Raw genomic sequence first — 19,723 nt, 5'->3', positions numbered from 1 at the left:
TTGCTCCCAGTCTGGCCCTGGAAGTAAGTGTATTACAGGTATTTCCCAACCTTTAACTCTACAGTTGTTTCACAACTACAGCTCCCATCATGCTCTTCGATCTGCATGATGGGAGTTGTAGTTTTGCAACAGCTGGAGCGTTCACATGGGGGGGAAGGCCTAGTGGCATAGTTTATATGGGGGAGAGGCATCATGGCACAGTTTATATGGGGGGAAGGCTTAAATGGCAGTATTATACTCAGAAACAGGGTGTATGGAGGTATTATATCAGGGGCATGGTGTTTGACAGCATTATATTTAGGTACACAGCATGTAGTAGTATTATATTTAGGGGCGCAGTGTGTCAGTATTATACCAGGGGCACAGTGTGTGGCAGTTGGAGAATGATTGTGACTTAACAAATAATGTTTTACAACAGGCAGCACCTATTTCCTGCATGGCACTGCGGCTGCTAAGTGTGAACTAGGTCTTAGCTTTTAGCTCGGACCTTCACCGGATGGCAAACCGGGATAAGTGGACCCCTACTAAAAGTAGTTTAGTACCCCCGGTATAGTGAATTTTATACCTACACAATTGGTGTTAGTCAGTCACAATTGTAATTGTGATCATGGTGTGGCAGTATTATTTGTTTCTTGCTCATAACACACACAACCAACAGTGATCACGTGTGCTTAATTTTGTCTGGAGGTGCTGACCATTTTTCTTTGTACTGGTATTATTAGTAATATAAGTATCAGTACAGGATTTGGTCAGTAACAATATGATGGTAATATGTATGGTGATAATATTCCTCCTTGTATATTGGTCATATTAGCAATATTGGTTACAGAATTTGGTCAGTAACAGTGAGAAAGTAATATGTATGGTGATAATATTTCTTCATATATATTGGTACTATTGGTATTATTGCTCTAAGTATACAGGATTTGGTCAGTAACAGTATGATGGTAATATGTATGGTGATAATATTCCTCCCTGTATACTTGAATTATTGGTAATATTGGTCTTGGTATGCAGGATTTGGTCAGTAACAGTATGATGGTAATATGTATGGTGATAATTATTGGTTATATTGGTCTTGGTATGCAGGATTTGGTCAGTAACAGTATGATGGTAATATGTATGGTGATAATATTCTTACTTCTATGCTGGTAATATTGGTGATTGCGATCTCTGTGTACTGGACAGAATTTTCCATGGGGTCCATAAGACACTAGTTAGCCCCCCCCCCCCCCCCCCTGATATTGTTTTGACTTGATGCCCCTGCACTTTAGTCCAGCACAGGAACTGGTGCCAAGTTGTGGATCCGCTGTTTGGGGGATGCGCACGTAAGCAGGGAAAGTAGTTCTGGGTCAGCTCAGGACCGCATTATTCCCTGCCTAACGTGACAAATATATTCCAATTATACCCACTGTTACACACTGAGCTCCGCCCGCAAGCACCAGCCATGAGCGCAGTGTCCCTCTGTCCCCGACCACAGGTGGGGCCGGGATTCGCATCGCGGGACGCGCCTGCATGAGAATCCCAGCCCGTCACTCACCACGTCCCGCTCCTGCAGCTCTCTCTGTCTCAGCTCCGGCGCTCGTGTCTCCGTCCATTAGGGCGCGCGCGAGCCAGAGCTCTGAAAATTAAAGGGCCAGTGCGCCCATAATCAGTGAATACATCTGACACCACATTATAAGTTTTTGCACCTCCCACACTTCCCTGCCGCATCTTCAGTGCCTATTGCCTGAGAGAAAGCGTTCCCTATTGCCTGTTTTGCCATACCCCTGTATCCAGACCTTCCTGCTACGTTTTTTTTTACTACGCACCTTTGCCACCTGCCTTGACCTTCTGCTACGTAGACTACGCTACAGCTTCCTCCTTCAGTACCTCGCCTTGCCGCAGCAAGCCTATCCACATCCAGCTCTGTTACACACACTTTCCCTGTGAGTCCAGAGTAGCGAAGTCAGACTGAGAGGAGAACTAAAAACAGTTTACTAATCCACCATCCATCTATTCTCTATTGTGGTCTGACTACAGGACTTACTGTTTCCGTCACTGCTATACTTTCTGGCGTTGCAAGTTGTTGTACATGCAATGAGGGAACGGGATGCCATTCCTCTGCTAGCACGGTTTGAACTTGACTTGGTTCTTTTAGGGATATCGTGAGTAAAAATATTTTATCTGGATATGATAAATATAGAGTCTATTAACATTTTATTAGAGGAGCCATTAGGTGTGCATTAGAGCCAACACAGATACGCAAAGACTTTTTGCACAAGGAAATTGTTCCAATCATTATTATTACTTTCATTGTTGGTACTTAATAGCCACCTAGTTGGATCTGGGATGTAATACTGGTATGTGTAGTAGATATTACATTCTACTCACATTTTATTTAATGTTTTGTGCATACTTTTTCTATGGATGATATATATTTATAGATTAAAGTGGTTTATTCTTGATTTATACAAGGACTATTTACTATTATGTACATAGTTTACACAAAACCTATTAACACTTTTACTGTACAGGGATAGCCTTGAGGAGTCAGCCTTTCTTTGTTTTCAAGATCTAAATAATACTGTTATCCTATCAAAATTAAGATTTGTAGGGGCCACAAGGTGCCCGACTATATAAGATACCCCATTAAAGAAGATATTAGATGCAGAAAAACGTATACGTTTTAGATCGTGGGGGGTCTGACCGCTGGGAACCCTGTAATCTCCTGTATGGGGCATCGGCTCTCTTGGGAACGAGGCATGTCGCACCCCGTAAACGAAGCAGCAGCCGATATGCCCCCTCCATATATCTCTAAGGGAGACCCGTTCAGCTATCTTTGGCTCTCCTATAGAGATATTATGAGGGAGTGTGTCGGCCGCCGCTTCATGCAGGGATCGGCATGCTTTGCTCCCAGGGAGAGCCAGGACCCCGTACAGGAGATTGCAGATAGGGGATACATTTTTGTACATTACACATTTGTAAATACTTTTTTTTTTAAGATAACCTACTACTACAGACTGATGTGTATTTGCCCTTTTTGAATGATTGTCATGATATTTGAAAACATTGGAATGTTCACTTGGTTGGTCATAAAACTGTTAAATTGTAAGTTTTGTACATCAATAGTTACACCTGAACTTTAGCTATTCATTTGCTTTTCTTTATTTGTTGTTTTAGGATCCTCAATAGATCCCAATTACAATATACTACGTGCAATGTCCAATGTCATTTGCTCTGTAGTGTTTGGTAACCGGTTTGAATATAATGATGAACATTTCCAAAAACTTGTGTTATGCGTTCAAGACAACTTCCGAATCATGAGCACACGCTGGGGATTAGTAAGTATAACTGTAGATTTCAAAGTGAATTTCACATGCTTAAAGGGATACTCCACTGGAAAACATTTTGTTGTTAAATCAACTGGTGCCAGAAAGTTAAACAGATTTGTAAATTTCTTGTATTTAAAAATCTTAATCCTTCCAGTACTTTCTGTATCAGCTGCTATATGCTTCACAGGAAGTTCTTTTCTTTTTGAATTTCCTTTCTGTCTGACCACAGGGCTCTCTGCTGACACCTCTGTCCATTTTAGGAACTGTCCAGAGTAGGAGCAAATCCCCATAGCAAACCTATCCTGCTCTGGACAGTTCCTAAAATGGACAGAGGTGTCAGCAGAGAGCCCTGTGGTCAGACAGAAAGGAAATTCAAAAATAAAAGATATTCAATAGTAGAAAGAAACAAACTCGGCACTGCTTCCTTAATTATAAGCACCTGACATCCAATGCCTCTGCTGGCTTAACCACGTCTGATGGTGCTCACTGGTAATAGCAAAGTCCAATGCAAATAATCCGTAAAGAAGAGAAAAAGAAACCAGGGCAACTCACCAATTACGTAAACTTCAAGCTTCTTTATTGATCCATGAAGGGTATAAACTGTGCAAGACACGGGTGGACAAACAACAAGGGGACGTTCGTTCGGGGCTACGGTGCCGTTTCGCAAGATATGCTTCAACTGGCCCACGCCAGTTGGGCCAGTTGAAGCATATCTTGCGAAACGGCACCGTAGCCCCGAACGAACGTCCCCTTGTTGTTTGTCCACCCGTGTCTTGCACAGTTTATACCCTTCATGGATCAATAAAGAAGCTTGAAGTTTACGTAATTGGTGAGTTGCCCTGGTTTCTTTTTCTCTTCTTCAAAAATAAAAGAACTTCCTGTGGAGCATTTAGCAGCTGATAAGTACTGAAAGGATTAAGATTTTTAAATAGAAGTAATTTACAAATCTGTTTAACTTTCTGGCACTAGTTGATTTAAAAAAAGTTTTTTTCCAGTGGAGTACCCCTTTAAAGTGACCTTTTGAGCAAGAAAATGAGTGTAAATAACTAGCATTCGGCTAGTCACCATGATTCCAGTAATTTTTATTTCAATAGTCTTCTTCATTTCTGAGATATAAACCGTTTAATAAATATGCAAATGAGGCTCAATTGTCCAGGGGGCATTCTCCAGCATGGCAAGAGCCCATGTGAGTTCAGCTCATCTCTTTTATATTTAGTGGCTTTTAGGGTGGGTGGATGCAAGCAGACCACAACCCTCCTGCATTCACCTACCTTGTTTGACTAACAGCCACTAGATAAAGAGGACATGCTAAGGAAATCCCCCTGGGCACTTGAACCTTATTTGCATATTAAAAAATATGCTTACATCTTGCTGGCAGCCTATGGGAATAAAAATGTATCAGCAGAATCATGATGACTATCTAGCCACCCATTTTCCTTCTGTGAGGTCCACTTTAACATTTTATATTAGAATTAAGTATAGCCATGTACATGGAGGCTGCTATTGTAGTATAGGAAAATGTTTAAACCTGACCATACCATGAGATTGATCTCGCTTGCATTTTGTGTGGTTGCCCAGTACAGGAGTGGTCATCCTTTACACCTGTCCGTCCTGTGTGGCGGATTTCCTTTCAGTGTTCCCCTGGGTCCACATCCCTCCTCAGGACTCTAAAGTGTTAAATGCTCTTATGTTATATGCTGGTTAATCTTTTGAGGCTTTTGTCTCTTTAAATCTATGTTGTCAAGGCCTATGTAACCAAGAAAGGTGCTTGGGCCTGAACTGAACTGTAAAGACTTTAACATCTGTCTGCCTCAGTAAAGTGCTGTTGTTCCCTAACCTTGCATTGGAGTGATCATTTACCCCACGCCTGGCCCAGGAACCAGCGGCCATACCTCGGGTGGTGTAGAGGATAACCATGCCCTGGCATCATGGACACTAAGGGTTAATACCATCTGCCCTAAGGGTTAACAACATCTGCCCTTCAACACCCTCACCACAACTTTTGGCATCCTACGAACAGGAGACGGGTGTGCGCCTTTTGCAAAAATACCCCCCAGTCTGAATTTTGTCTGCACTGCCGAAAATGTGCACGTCCGTGCTACAGAAATTGCACCCAAAACTGTACGGGACCTTGTCTGTGAAACTCATATGTTGAAAGGTGCTTGTGAAATAGAGGTGGAGGTCAAGAAAAGTTTATTGTCTGCCATTGTGAAAAGTATTGAAGTTGTACCTGCCATGTGTAAAGTCTGTACAGAAGCAAAGTGTTTGGCGTACCTGAAGGGGTTAAAGCAGTAGAAGAAAAATGCACTAAAAAGTCCCACGCAGGTCAGCATCCCTCCCCTGGGTGGGAAGTCAAGTTGCAGTCTCGAATCCAAAGTGGAACCAGAAAGATCTGCCCCCGGTTGCCGGGGGGAGGGGGGGAGGGGGAAGAAGTCAGGGACGCACTGCTGATGCCCAAGCCCAATATAAAAGGAGCAGCGCAGCTAAATCTCTACAGTCTGCAGGAAGTTGGTGAGCACAGTAAGATGGCAGAGGCCCAGTAGAACACGAGGTCCGTGAGTCCCAAGATGGCTCCCAGCACCCACAAAGTAGCAGCTACCGTAGCTCAGGTGTTCCAGGAGCTTGCGGACCGGCTGCAGAACCTGACGCTAGAAGGAGAGGAGGCATGCCTGAGGGTCCCGCTGCCGGTAGACGACGAGCAGTGGCCAGCAACTCCTGAGGGCGGAACCATCGCCGGTAAGACTGTCTCCACATCATCGGTCCTGGGGGTCCTAAGCAGAGCTGCATAAAGAAGAGTCTGACGTGAGTACTCCGGCTGAAGCCACCTTTTCTACTCCCTCTAGTCAGTCTAGCCTAGAGTACACCCCCTAGGCACAGAAGTCCACAGTACACCCCAGTTCACCCCCACTTCCCGAATGGGTATTCGGCGATGAGCCGCAACTAATCCTATACATGCACCAATACCTACTCCCTCTGCCTGGAAAAGAACATCCCCAGTCCCAGCAGCAGTGTCCGAGAGGACCAGACAGGAGGCCCATACGGCTGCAATTGTGGAGGAGATGAGGGCGCAGAGGAGGCACGAGTATGACTTAAAAGAGTTACCGTACGAAATGTGCGTGGCGTAACTAAGAGACACCAAACATCTGGGACATGTATACATCCGGATGCTGGATCATCCACAGCCTGAAGAGCCACCCCTGGAAAGGCGCAGAGCTACAGGGATCAAGTTTGATAAAGTCAGGGGGTTTGGCACGTTCATGGACTGCCATCACGGTGGTACTATTCTGGTGAATCGAAGAGCAGTAAAAAGGGACTGTCTCCCTACCAAGCTTCACTCTCTGCAGAGCGGGGAGATTGTGGAGTATACACCAGTCCAGAGTGCACGAGCGGAATGGGCAGCAGCTGTCCCCAAGTCCAAGAATCCTACACAATCCCCTTTGTGTACTTTCCCTCTGAAGATTGGAATGCTGATCCTTTTGGTCTGCTGTCCCCCAAGCTGAAGGGTGAGGACAAGCAAGAGGAAGAGTTCCTGCCAGAAAGTCCTGTGATGGTGCCTCAGTACGTTCCAGGAGCCAAGAAGAAGTCTACAGATGTGCCTAGGCCCACTCCTAGCGTTAAGGAGGTTTGGCCTACCCAACGGGCACCAACCATAGTGCCTTGGCGTACTCCTACTGAGGAGGAGGTTTAACTGGCCCAACGGGCACCAACAATTTGTCACCCAGTGGCACAAGCTGCTGCGGTTCAAATGGTGGTAACAGTGAGCCCCATCATCACTGATTCTAAGTTATTCCAGGTGTCATGGAACACCAGAGTCAGTCCCATGGAGGGGGCACAGTCCAGTGGTCCCCGCTACATGTCTCAGCCCAGGAAGCACCCTGATAGGCGAGGCTGGGATGGGAAATATTCGGGATAAAGTCACATGTTTAATTATTGTTTTTCCCTAATATCAAGTCGAGAGTTTTGTGGAGTACCACTACTGTTTTTCAGGGTCCATCACAACATTTAAGTAATGCACCTGGCGGACTTGCCAAGAACTACACTTGCAACTATAATACGTAAGCTTATGCTTATGTGCCCGGCATAGGCCGAGATCCTTTACTACATACTCTTAAAGTACGTGGAACTGTAGAGCGGTACTATAATTCATATAAAGGAATAATATATTGTTCGCTTTCTTTTGCACAAATGTATGCAATACCTGATATTGATGTGGAGTTGATTTGCTGGGGTCACATTGTAATAAAGTGCACATAAAATGTTACGCAAATGTCTGTAGTGTCTAATGTTTTCTGGTAGCGATGGCAGTCATGCAGGAGTTATCCTGTACAAGAAGACAAATATATATATATATATATATATATATATATATATATATATATATACCTGACTGCCATAAAATGCACCAAGTTAGTGTACTGTACATAGCACACGTGTATATGATAGTCAATAGTAAAAAAGTACTATAACGTCAGTATTGTTTAGCCATAAAAACGTTTTATATACTGTTTAATTTTGTGTACAGAAAGTAGTGTACAGTACTAAGTCAGGACTGTAATCTTATAGTCAGTATACATAGCTATATTCAGTCCATAAAATTGTACTCTGTCTAATGCTTATTGTTTTACTGTCCACTGTGCACAGGGTACTCTTGTGGCCAGAGAGAGCACCTGGTGAGTGTAAGTAGCACAAAAAGGTGAAAAAGCTATTGTATATATGCTGTTGTTATATACTGTAAAATGTATAAAATCAGTGTAATTGTTAATCTATTGTTACGGGTAGAAGTAGCAAAACATGCTGATTGGCCCCGTTAAGCACAGGTATCTGGGTAGAAAGCCTCAGGCAGCCCGATCCGCCCCAATGCAGTTACAAAGTCAATTACCCTACACAAACCATTTGTTGACTACCCCCTGGTTCAAAAACTATGTTTACATGAGTATGTCAGGACATTCATTTATAATGCCACATGAACTCTGTCCTTGTTATAAGCCCTGTGTAGGACATTAGCACAATGCCCCAAGAACTGTTTTTGTTTATAACTACTACTGCGTGGCCTCCAGTGGTCACTTCATGTCATCCACCATCCAGGACTATACGCCGAGGACGGCTTCTTTTAAGGGAGCTTGTGGTGGCCCAGTACAGGAGTTATCATCCTGTACACCTGTCCGTACAGTAACCAATTAAGGGTGGAATGAACTGACGATAATAATTGGCAAACCCCAGAAAGCATTGTATTGCCCGTAGGCCAGTAGGTCGAGGCCAGACAAAAACTGCCGGCAGCTTATCAGGGTCCATCTGGAGACCTTGGTAGGAAACAATATAACCAAGAAATGGAAGACTTGACTTCTCAAAAAGGCATTTCTCGAGTTTTGGCATGTAAATGATTGTCCCGGAGGCATTGTAGGACCTGTCGCACATGTGAATGATGCACCTCTAAATTGGGCGAGAAGATTAGGATGTCATCAAGGTACACAATAGCACACGTGTAGAGTAGATCACGGAAGATGTAGTTGACAAATTCTTGGAAGACAGCCGAAGCGTTACAGAGGCCAAAAGGCATCACAAGGTACTCAAAGTGCCCATCACGGTGAAAGGCCGTCTTCCATTCGTCTCCTTCTTGAATTCGAATGAGGTTGTATGCTCCACGCAGATCCAGCTTTGAGAAGACCTTGGCACCCCGTAGACAATCAAAGAGTTTCGAAATCAAAGGTAGAGGGTTGCGATTCTTGCTCGTGATTTTATTTAGTCCCCGATAGTCAATAAGGGGGGGAATGACCCGTCCTTTTTCCCCACAAAGAAGAATCCAGCTCCAGAAGGAGAGGTGGACTTCCGAATGAAGCCCTTTTGTAGGTTTCCTTTGATGTATTGAGCCATAGCTTGCGACTCAGGGACAGAGAAGGGGTAAATTCTTCCCCAGGGATGCGTAGTCCCAGGCTGAAGGTCGATTGGACAATCATAGGGACGATGTGGTGGAGGACACTCTGCCTGCTTCTTGCAGAACACATCTGAATAATCACGATAAGGAAGAGGCAGACCCAGCAGGGAAGGAGTCTTAGGCTGAGTAGTCATCAGACAGTGGTTCTGACAGTAAGGTCCCCAGCAGGTTACCTCATCAGTTTTCCAGCCGAGATGCGGAGCTTGACGTTGTAGCCAGGGAAGACCGAGAAGAAGCTCCGAAGTACAATGAGGAAGCACGTAGAACTCGATCTTCTCCTTTTGTAACACACTCACTTGTAAGAGAAGAGGTTCAGTGCGGAATTGCAGCGCATATTTCAGGGATTCCCCGTTGATAGAAGAAATGTACATAGGCTTAACGAGGCTACAGCAGAGAACGATGCCCTGGAAGGGGTATATACTTGGATCGGCATGGTCAAATGAGGAGAGGTAGAATTCACACCTCGGGATGCCTCTCCCACATGCCCTAGGTACGAGCGTTTCCCGGACAAGTTGGTCGTATAGAACAGTCTTTGAGGAAATGCTCCGCCCTGGCACAATAGAGACACAAGTTTTCATTGTGCCAGCGGGGCCTCTCCTGCTGGGTTCAACTAGCACGATCCATCTGCATAGCCTCTTCAGGGCAAAGAGGATGGTTGAAGTGGACGCTGGAATACGGGTGCCAAACGGGGAAAACGTTGTGTCCGAGTAGGTTCACGCTCTTGACGAAGCTCCACCTACCTCTCGGCAAAGCGCACATCAATTCGAGTGGCCAACTGAATAAGATCACTCAGGGAAGAGGGAGGATCCCTTGCAGCAAGAACATCCTTGACTCCACTAGAACGTCCCTTTTTAACTCCTTGGGGACAGAGCCTATTATAACCCTAAGGACGGGAGCATTTTTTGCAATTCTGACCACTGTCACTTTAAGCATTAATAACTCTGGGATGCTTTAACTTTTCATTCTGATTCCGAGATTGTTTTTTCGTGACATATTCTACTTTATGTTAGTGGTAAATTTTTGTCGATACTTGCATCATTTCTTGGTGAAAAATTCCAAAATTTCATGAAAAATTTAAAATTTAGCATTTTTCTAAATTTGAAGCTCTCTGCTTGTAAGGAAAATAAACATTCTAAACAAATAATATTTTGATTCACATATACAATATGTCTACTTTATGTTTGCATCATAAAATTGACATGTTTTTACTTTTGGAAAACATCAGAGGGCTTAAAAGTTCAGAAGCAATTTTCCAATTTTTCACAACATTTTCAAAATCGGAATTTTTTAGGGGCCAGTTCCATTTTGAAGTGGATTTGAAGGGCCTTCATATGAGAAATACACCACAAATTACCCCATTATAAAAACTGCACCCCTCAAAGTATTCAAAATGACATTCAGTAAGTTTGTTAACCCTTTAGGTGTTTCACAGGAATAGCAGCAAAGTGAAGGAGAAAATTCAAAATAAAAATTTTTTACACTCGCATGTTCTTGTAGACCCAGTTTTTGAAATTTTACAAGGGGTAAAAGGAGAAAAAGCCACCCAAAATTTGTAACCCAATTCTCTTGAGTATGGAAATACCTCATATGTGTATGTCAAGTGTTCGGCGGGCGCTGTTGAGGGCTCAGAAGGGAAGGAGCAACAATGGGATTTTGGAGAGTGAGTTTTGCTGAAATGGTTTTTGGGGGCATGTCGCATTTAGGAAGCCCCTATGGTGCCAGAACAGCAAAAAAAAAGAAAAACACATGGCATACTATTTTGGAAACTACACCCCTCAAGGCACGTAACAAGGGGTCCGGTGAGCCTTAACACCCCACAGGTGTTTGACGACTTTTCGTTAAATTCGGATGTGTAAATGAAAAAAAAAATTTTTCACTAAAGTGCAGGTTTTTCCCCCAAATATACCATTTCTACAAACAGTAATGGGAGAAAAATCCCCCCAAAATTTGTAACGCAATTTCTCCCAAGTACGGAGATACCCCATATGTGGCCCTAAACTGTTGCCTTGAAATACGACAGGGCTCTGAAGTGAGAGAGCGCCATGCGCATTTGAGGCCTGAATAAGGAATTTGCAGTAGGGGTGGACCCGGTTACAAGGATGGGGCTTGTCTCCACCAAAACCCTACAGCAGTGTTTCCCAAACAGGGTGCCTCCAGCTGTTGCAAGACTCCCATCTGCCAGGACAGGCGCCGTTTAGGAAACACTGCCGTATGAGACGTTTTTCATTTTTATTGGGGGGGGGGGGGGGGGGGGCGACGTGTAAGGGTAGTGTAGTGTTTTACTTTTTATTATTTGTTAGTGTAGTGCAGTGTTTTTAGGGTTCATTCACACAGTCAGGGGTTCACAGTAAGTTTCCTTGAAGGAAACCCACTGTAAACCCGTCCGTTTGAATGTACCCTGTACATTCACATGGGGGGGGGGGGGGACGCCCCAAACCTTCAGCTGTGGCAAAATGACAACTCCCAGAATGCACTGACAGACCGTACATGCTGGGAGTTGTAGTTTTACAACAGCTGGAGGCACACTGGTGGGGAACCACTGAGTTAGAAAACAGACTCTAGCTCAGTGATTCCAACCCATGTGCCTGCAGCTGTTGCAAAACTACAATTCCCAGCATGCCCGTACAGTCAGGGATGATGGGCGTGTAGTTCTGCAATATCTGGCCCTTCAGATGTTGCAGAACTACAACTCCCAGCATGCCTGGGCAGTCTGGGCATGCTAGGAGTTGTAGTTATGCAACAACTGGGGAAAAACAGTGGCCTCCAAACTGGCCAGATATTGCAGAACTACACGCCCAGCATCCCTGACTGTCTGGGCATGCTGAGAGTTGTAGTTTTGCAACATCTGGAGGGCTACAGTTTGGAGACCACCATATAGTGGTCTCCAAACTGTGCCACTTCAGATGTTGCAAAACTACAACTCCCAGCATGCTCAGGCAGTCAGTGCATGCTGGGAGTTGTAGTTTTGCAACATCTGGAGGACCACAGTTTAGAGACCACTACACAGTGGTCTCCAAACTGTGAACCTCCAGATGTTGCAAAACTACAACTCCCAGCATGCCCAGACAGCCTTTGGCTGTGTGGGCATGCTGGGAGTTGTAGTTTTGCAGCTTTTAGAAGGCCACAGTGAAGATCACTTATCGCGATCTTCACTGCAGCCTTCTCCGACGCACTTTCCGGCCACCGCTCAGATGATGATAGGGATGCCGCCGCAGGTCCGGGTAAGCCGGGCCATGTCCCCCCCCCTCACTGCCCGTGTTCCCCCTGTTTTCCCCCCGCTCTGTACCGACTTCGATCGGTGCGCAGAGCGGGGGGGAAATGAACTCTAACCCCCCGCCCCCCTCCTGCCATTGGTGGTCAGCCTGACCGACCAATGGCAGGGGATAGGAGGGGGTGGCAACACTGCCTCCTCGCTCCTATCCTTTAGGCTGGTCGGAGCTGTCTCTGACAGCTCCGATCAGTCTTATTTTCCGGGAGATCGGATCACCAGTGACCCGATTTGCACGGATTGCGGCAAATCGCAGGTCTGAATTGACCTGCGATTTGCTGCGATCGCCGATATGGGGGTGTCTCAGGACCCCCCTAGGCATTGCCACGGAATGCCTGCTGATAGATATCAGCAGGCATCCCGGTCCGATCACCGCCTGGAGAGCGGCAGTGATCGGAAATGCAGAGGGCGTATTGATACGCCCTGCGTCCTTAAGTGACGGGACGCGAGGGCGTATGCATACGCCCTTCATTCCCAAGGAGTTAAAGGTGGCACACAGGGCCTCATCAGAAGAGTCCGCTTGGCGTAGGTTCAGGAGTGCAGTCTCGGCTGAGGAGGCCCGTGCAGGTTCTTCAAAGACTCAGCGGAATCCCGAAAGGAAGGCCTGCAGATTGGAGGACACCGGATCATTTCTTTCCCAGAGAGGAGTAGCCCAGGCCAGGGCTTTCCCAGAAAGAAGACTGACCACAAACGCCACTTTTGCACACTCCATCAGGAACTGATCACCCATAAGTTCCAAATGCATTGAACACAGGGTCACAAACCCTCTACATAATTTAGGGTCACCTTCATATTTCGTCGGCAGAGACAGTCGTATCTTGGAGCCTATGGAAACCACGGAAGTTGCAGACACTAGAGGAGCCACTGGAACTGGTTGTGGCTGTTGCTGCTGTTGTACGGTGAGGAGCTGCTGCATCAATGCAGATAACTGGTTCAGTTGTTGTGCTTGTTGCTCTATCTGCATAGACTGTTGTGCCACAATGGCAGAAAGATCAGCGACATTTGGCAGAGGCACCTTGGCGGGTTCCATGGCCGGATCTTACTGTAAGCGGCACTGAAGGAGTGGATCCGCTGAACCTGTGTGGATGATATGTGGGCCATACATGGGAGCGGAGTCTAAGGTGCCGCTGGTATTCACCAGAGCCCACCACAAAGCGGAACGGACTTGCTGCGGCAGGCGGCACCCAGGTCGCTACCCCTGGCACGACTCTTGCACGTGGCACTGGAAGGCAGGCGGCACAGGAGCATAGTCAGGAACGAAGCAAGGAGGTCATAACACAGCAAGGCAATACAGAACAGGAACACTTTCTCTTGGCTTATGAGCACAAAGATCTGGCAAGGGAAAACAGGAAGTGCTGACACTTATAGTGTCAGTGTTACGCCGAGCGCTCCGGGTCCCCGCTCCTCCCCGGAGCGCTCGCTACACTCCTCTCACTGCAGCGCTCCGGTCGGTTCCACGGACCCGGGGCGCTGCGATACCGCCTCTGGCCGGGATGCGATTCGCGATGCGGGTAGCGCCCGCTCGCGATGCGCACCCCGGCTCCCGTACCTGACTCGCTCTCCGTCAGTTCTGTCCCGGCGCGCGCGGCCCCGCTCCCTAGGGCGCGCGCGCGCCGGGTCTTTGCGATTTAAAGGGCCACTGCGCCGCTGATTGGCGCAGTGGTTCCAATTAGTGTTTACACCTGTGCACTTCCCTATATCACCTCACTTCCCCTTCACTCCCTCGCCGGATCTTGTTGCCTTAGTGCCAGTGAAAGCGTTTCCTTGTGTGTTCCTAGCCTGTGTTCCAGACCTCCTGCCGTTGCCCCTGACTACGATCCTTGCTGCCTGCCCCGACCTTCTGCTACGTCCGACCTTGCTTCTGTCTACTCCCTTGTACCGCGCCTATCTTCAGCAGCCAGAGAGGTTGAGCCGTTGCTAGGGGATACGACCTGGTCACTACCGCCGCAGCAAGACCATCCCGCTTTGCGGCGGGCTCTGGTGAAAACCAGTAGTGACTTAGAACCGATCCTCTAGCACGGTCCACGCCAATCCCTCTCTGGCACAGAGGATCCACTATCTGCCAGCCGGCATCGTGACAGTAGATCCGGCCATGGATCCCGCTGAAGTTCCTCTGCCAGTTCTCGCTGACCTCACCACGGTGGTCGCCCAGCAGTCACAACAGATTGCGCAACAAGGCCAACAGCTGTCTCAACTGACTGTTATGCTACAACAGTTACTACCACAGCTCCAGCAACCATCTCCTCCGCCAGCTCCTGTACCTCCTCCGCAGCGAGTGGCCGCTTCTGGACTACGACTATCCTTGCCGGATAAATTTGATGGGGACTCTAAGTTTTGCCGTGGCTTCCTTTCCCAATGTTCATTACACTTGGAGATGATGTCGGACCAGTTCCCCACTGAAAGGTCTAAGGTGGCTTTCGTAGTCAGCCTGCTGTCTGGAAAAGCCCTGGCTTGGGCCACACCGCTCTGGGACCGCAATGACCCCGTCACTGCCTCTGTACACTCCTTCTTCTCGGAAATTCGAAGTGTCTTTGAGGAACCTGCCCGAGCCTCTTCTGCTGAGACTGCCCTGTTGAACCTGGTCCAGGGTAATTCTTCCGTTGGCGAGTATGCCGTACAATTCCGTACTCTTGCTTCTGAATTATCCTGGAACAATGAGGCCCTCTGCGCGACCTTTAAAAAAGGCCTATCCAGCAACATTAAAGATGTTCTGGCCGCACGAGAAATGCCTGCTAATCTTCATGAACTTATTCACCTAGCCACTCGCATTGACATGCGTTTTTCCGAAAGGCGTCAGGAGCTCCGCCAAGATATGGACTCTGTTCGCACGAGGCGTTTCTTCTCCTCGGCTCCTCTCTCCTCTGGTTCCCTGCAATCTGTTCCTGTGCCTCCCGCCGTGGAGGCTATGCAGGTCGACCGGTCTCGCCTGACATCTCAAGAGAGGACACAACGCCGCATGGAGAACCTCTGCCTGTACTGTGCTAGTACCGAACACTTCCTGAGGGATTGTCCTATCCGTCCTCCCCGCCTGGAAAGACGTATCCTGACTCCGCACAAAGGTGAGACAATCCTTGATGTCCACTCTGCTTCTCCACGTCTTACTGTGCCTGTGCGGATGTCTGCCTCTGCCTTCTCCTTCTCTTCTGTGGCCTTCTTGGACTCTGGATCTGCAGGAAATTTTATTTTGGCCTCTCTCGTCAACAGGTTCAACATCCCAGTGACCAGTCTCACCAGACCTCTTTACATCAATTGTATAAACAATGAAAGATTGGACTGTTCCATACGTTTCCGCACGGAGCCCCTTCTTATGAGCATCGGATCTCATCACGAGAGGATTGAACTTTTGGTCCTCCCCAATTGCACCTCGGAGATTCTCCTTGGACTTCCCTGGCTTCAACTTCATTCCCCAACCCTGGATTGGTCCACTGGGGAGATCAAGAGTTGGGGGCCCTCTTGTTCCAAGGACTGTCTAAAACCGGTTCCCAGTAACCCTTGCCGTAACTCTGTGCTTCCTCCAGTAACCGGTCTCCCTAAGGCCTATATGGACTTCGCGGATGTTTTCTGCAAAAAACAAGCGGAGACTCTACCTCCTCACAGGCCTTATGATTGTCCTATCGACCTCCTCCCGGGCACTACTCCACCCCGGGGCAGAATTTATCCTCTCTCTGTCCCAGAGACTCTTGCCATGTCTGAATACGTCCAGGAGAATCTAAAAAAGGGCTTTATCCGTAAATCCTCCTCTCCTGCCGGAGCCGGATTTTTCTTTGTGTCCAAAAAAGATGGCTCTCTACGTCCTTGCATTGACTACCGCGGACTTAATAAAATCACGGTTAAGAACCGCTACCCCTTACCCCTCATCTCTGAACTCTTTGATCGCCTCCAAGGTGCCCACATCTTTACTAAATTGGACTTAAGAGGCGCCTATAACCTCATCCGCATCAGAGAGGGGGATGAGTGGAAAACAGCATTTAACACCAGAGATGGACACTTTGAGTATCTGGTCATGCCCTTTGGCCTGTGCAACGCCCCTGCTGTCTTCCAAGACTTTGTTAATGAAATTTTTCGTGATCTGTTATACTCCTGTGTTGTTGTATATCTTGATGATATCCTAATTTTTTCGACCAATCTAGAAGAACACCGCCAGCATGTCCGTATGGTTCTTCAGAGACTTCGTGACAATCAACTCTATGCTAAAATTGAGAAATGTCTGTTTGAATGCCAATCTCTTCCTTTTCTAGGATACTTGGTCTCTGGCCAGGGACTACAAATGGATCCAGATAAACTCTCTGCCGTCTTAGATTGGCCACGCCCCTCCGGACTCCGTGCCATCCAACGCTTTTTGGGGTTCGCCAATTATTACAGGCAATTTATTCCACATTTTTCTACCATTGTGGCTCCTATTGTGGCTTTAACCAAAAAAAATGCCGATCCCAAGTCTTGGCCTCCTCAAGCGGAAGACGCCTTTAAACGACTCAAGTCTGCCTTCTCTTCGGCTCCCGTGCTCTCCAGACCTGATCCATCTAAACCCTTCCTATTGGAGGTTGATGCCTCCTCAGTGGGAGCTGGAGCTGTCCTTCTACAAAAAAACTCTTCCGGGCATACTGTTACTTGTGGGTTTTTTTCTAGGACCTTCTCTCCGGCGGAGAGGAACTACTCCATCGGGGATCGAGAGCTTCTAGCCATTAAATTAGCACTTGAGGAATGGAGGCATCTGCTGGAGGGATCAAGATTTCCAGTTATTATTTACACCGATCACAAGAACCTCTCATACCTCGAGTCTGCCCAGCGGCTGAATCCTCGTCAGGCCAGGTGGTCTCTGTTCTTTGCCCGATTTAATTTTGAAATTCACTTTCGGCCTGCTGATAAGAACATTAGGGCCGATGCTCTCTCTCGTTCCTCAGATGCTTCTGAAATTGAACTCTCTCCTCAACACATCATTCCTCCTGACTGCCTGATTTCCACTTCTCCAGCCTCCATCAGGCAAACTCCTCCAGGAAAGACCTTTGTTTCTCCACGCCAACGCCTCGGAATCCTCAAATGGGGTCACTCCTCCCATCTCGCAGGTCATGCGGGCATCAAGAAATCTGTGCAACTCATCTCTCGCTTCTATTGGTGGCCGACTCTAGAGACTGATGTGGTGGACTTTGTGCGAGCCTGCACTATCTGTGCCCGGGATAAGACTCCTCGCCAGAAGCCCGCTGGTTTTCTTCTTCCTCTGCCTGTTCCCGAACAACCTTGGTCTCTGATTGGTATGGATTTTATTACTGACTTACCCCCATCCCATGGCAACACTGTTATTTGGGTGGTCGTTGATCGATTCTCCAAAATGGCACATTTCATCCCTCTTCCTGGTCTTCCTTCAGCGCCTCAGTTGGCTAAACAATTTTTTGTACACATTTTTCGTCTTCACGGGTTGCCTACGCAGATTGTCTCGGATAGAGGCGTCCAATTTGTGTCTAAATTCTGGAGGGCTCTCTGTAAACAACTCAAGATTAAATTAAATTTTTCTTCTGCATACCATCCTCAATCCAATGGACAAGTAGAAAGAATTAACCAGATCTTGGGTGACTATTTACGACATTTTGTTTCCTCCCGCCAGGATGACTGGGCAGATCTTCTACCTTGGGCCGAATTCTCGTATAATTTCAGAATCTCTGAATCTTCCTCCAAATCCCCATTTTTCGTGGTGTACGGCCGTCACCCTCTTCCCCCCCTCCCTACCCCCTTGCCCTCTGGTCTGCCCGCTGTGGATGAAATTTCTCGTGATCTTTCCATCATATGGAGAGAGATCCAAAATTCTCTCTTACAGGCTTCTTCACGCATGAAGAGATTCGCGGATAAGAAAAGAAGAGCTCCTCCCATCTTTTCCCCTGGAGACAAGGTATGGCTCTCCGCCAAATATGTCCGCTTCCGTGTCCCTAGCTATAAGTTGGGACCACGCTATCTTGGTCCTTTCAAGATTTTGCGCCAGATTAATCCTGTCTCTTACAAACTTCTTCTTCCTCCTTCTCTTCGTATTCCTAATGCCTTTCATGTTTCTCTTCTTAAACCACTTATCATTAACCGTTTCTCTCCCAAATCTGTTTCCCCCACTCCTGTCTCCGGCTCCTCGGACATCTTCTCCGTCAGAGAAATTTTAGCATCGAAAAAGGTCAGAGGGAAAACCTTCTTTTTAGTGGATTGGGAGGGTTGTGGTCCAGAAGAGAGGTCCTGGGAACCTGAGGACAATATCCTGGACAAAAGTCTGGTCCTCAGGTTCTCAGGCTCCAAGAAGAGGGGGAGACCCAAGGGGGGGGGTACTGTTACGCCGAGCGCTCCGGGTCCCCGCTCCTCCCCGGAGCGCTCGCTACACTCCTCTCACTGCAGCGCTCCGGTCGGTTCCACGGACCCGGGGCGCTGCGATACCGCCTCTGGCCGGGATGCGATTCGCGATGCGGGTAGCGCCCGCTCGCGATGCGCACCCCGGCTCCCGTACCTGACTCGCTCTCCGTCAGTTCTGTCCCGGCGCGCGCGGCCCCGCTCCCTAGGGCGCGCGCGCGCCGGGTCTTTGCGATTTAAAGGGCCACTGCGCCGCTGATTGGCGCAGTGGTTCCAATTAGTGTTTACACCTGTGCACTTCCCTATATCACCTCACTTCCCCTTCACTCCCTCGCCGGATCTTGTTGCCTTAGTGCCAGTGAAAGCGTTTCCTTGTGTGTTCCTAGCCTGTGTTCCAGACCTCCTGCCGTTGCCCCTGACTACGATCCTTGCTGCCTGCCCCGACCTTCTGCTACGTCCGACCTTGCTTCTGTCTACTCCCTTGTACCGCGCCTATCTTCAGCAGCCAGAGAGGTTGAGCCGTTGCTAGGGGATACGACCTGGTCACTACCGCCGCAGCAAGACCATCCCGCTTTGCGGCGGGCTCTGGTGAAAACCAGTAGTGACTTAGAACCGATCCTCTAGCACGGTCCACGCCAATCCCTCTCTGGCACAGAGGATCCACTATCTGCCAGCCGGCATCGTGACAGTCAGTGAGCAGAACTAACTAATTAAGGGTGTACTGGCCCTTTAAATCGCAGAGAGTCAGCTCGCACGCCCTAGAGGGCGTGTACACACATGCCGGCGACCTGGGACAGTGGAGGAAGCAGGAGGTGAGTAACGGCCCGGCGTTCGCATGCAGGCGCATCCCGCGATTCGAACCGCAACACTGCCGGCAGAGGAGGACATAGA

General features: G+C 47.9%; 1 protein-coding gene across 9 annotated transcripts in view; it reads left to right on the top strand.

The window, feature by feature from the left end:
* The window catches only part of LOC130290752 (cytochrome P450 2F2-like), a 104,560-nt gene that overhangs the window by 47,816 nt on the left and 37,021 nt on the right, over positions 1–19,723 (top strand). For all 9 annotated transcript variants that reach the window (XM_056538804.1, XM_056538797.1, XM_056538805.1 and 6 more), the window contains exon 5: positions 3,163–3,323. In XM_056538804.1, coding sequence (XP_056394779.1) covers positions 3,163–3,323 — 161 coding nt within the window. The remainder of the gene's footprint in view (positions 1–3,162; positions 3,324–19,723) is intronic.

The sequence above is a fragment of the Hyla sarda genome, chromosome 9 (assembly GCF_029499605.1).
Source record: "Hyla sarda isolate aHylSar1 chromosome 9, aHylSar1.hap1, whole genome shotgun sequence".
Taxonomy (NCBI): domain Eukaryota; kingdom Metazoa; phylum Chordata; class Amphibia; order Anura; family Hylidae; genus Hyla; species Hyla sarda.
Note: the sequence above shows the minus strand (reverse complement) of the source record. Positions and strands in the feature narration are given on the sequence as shown.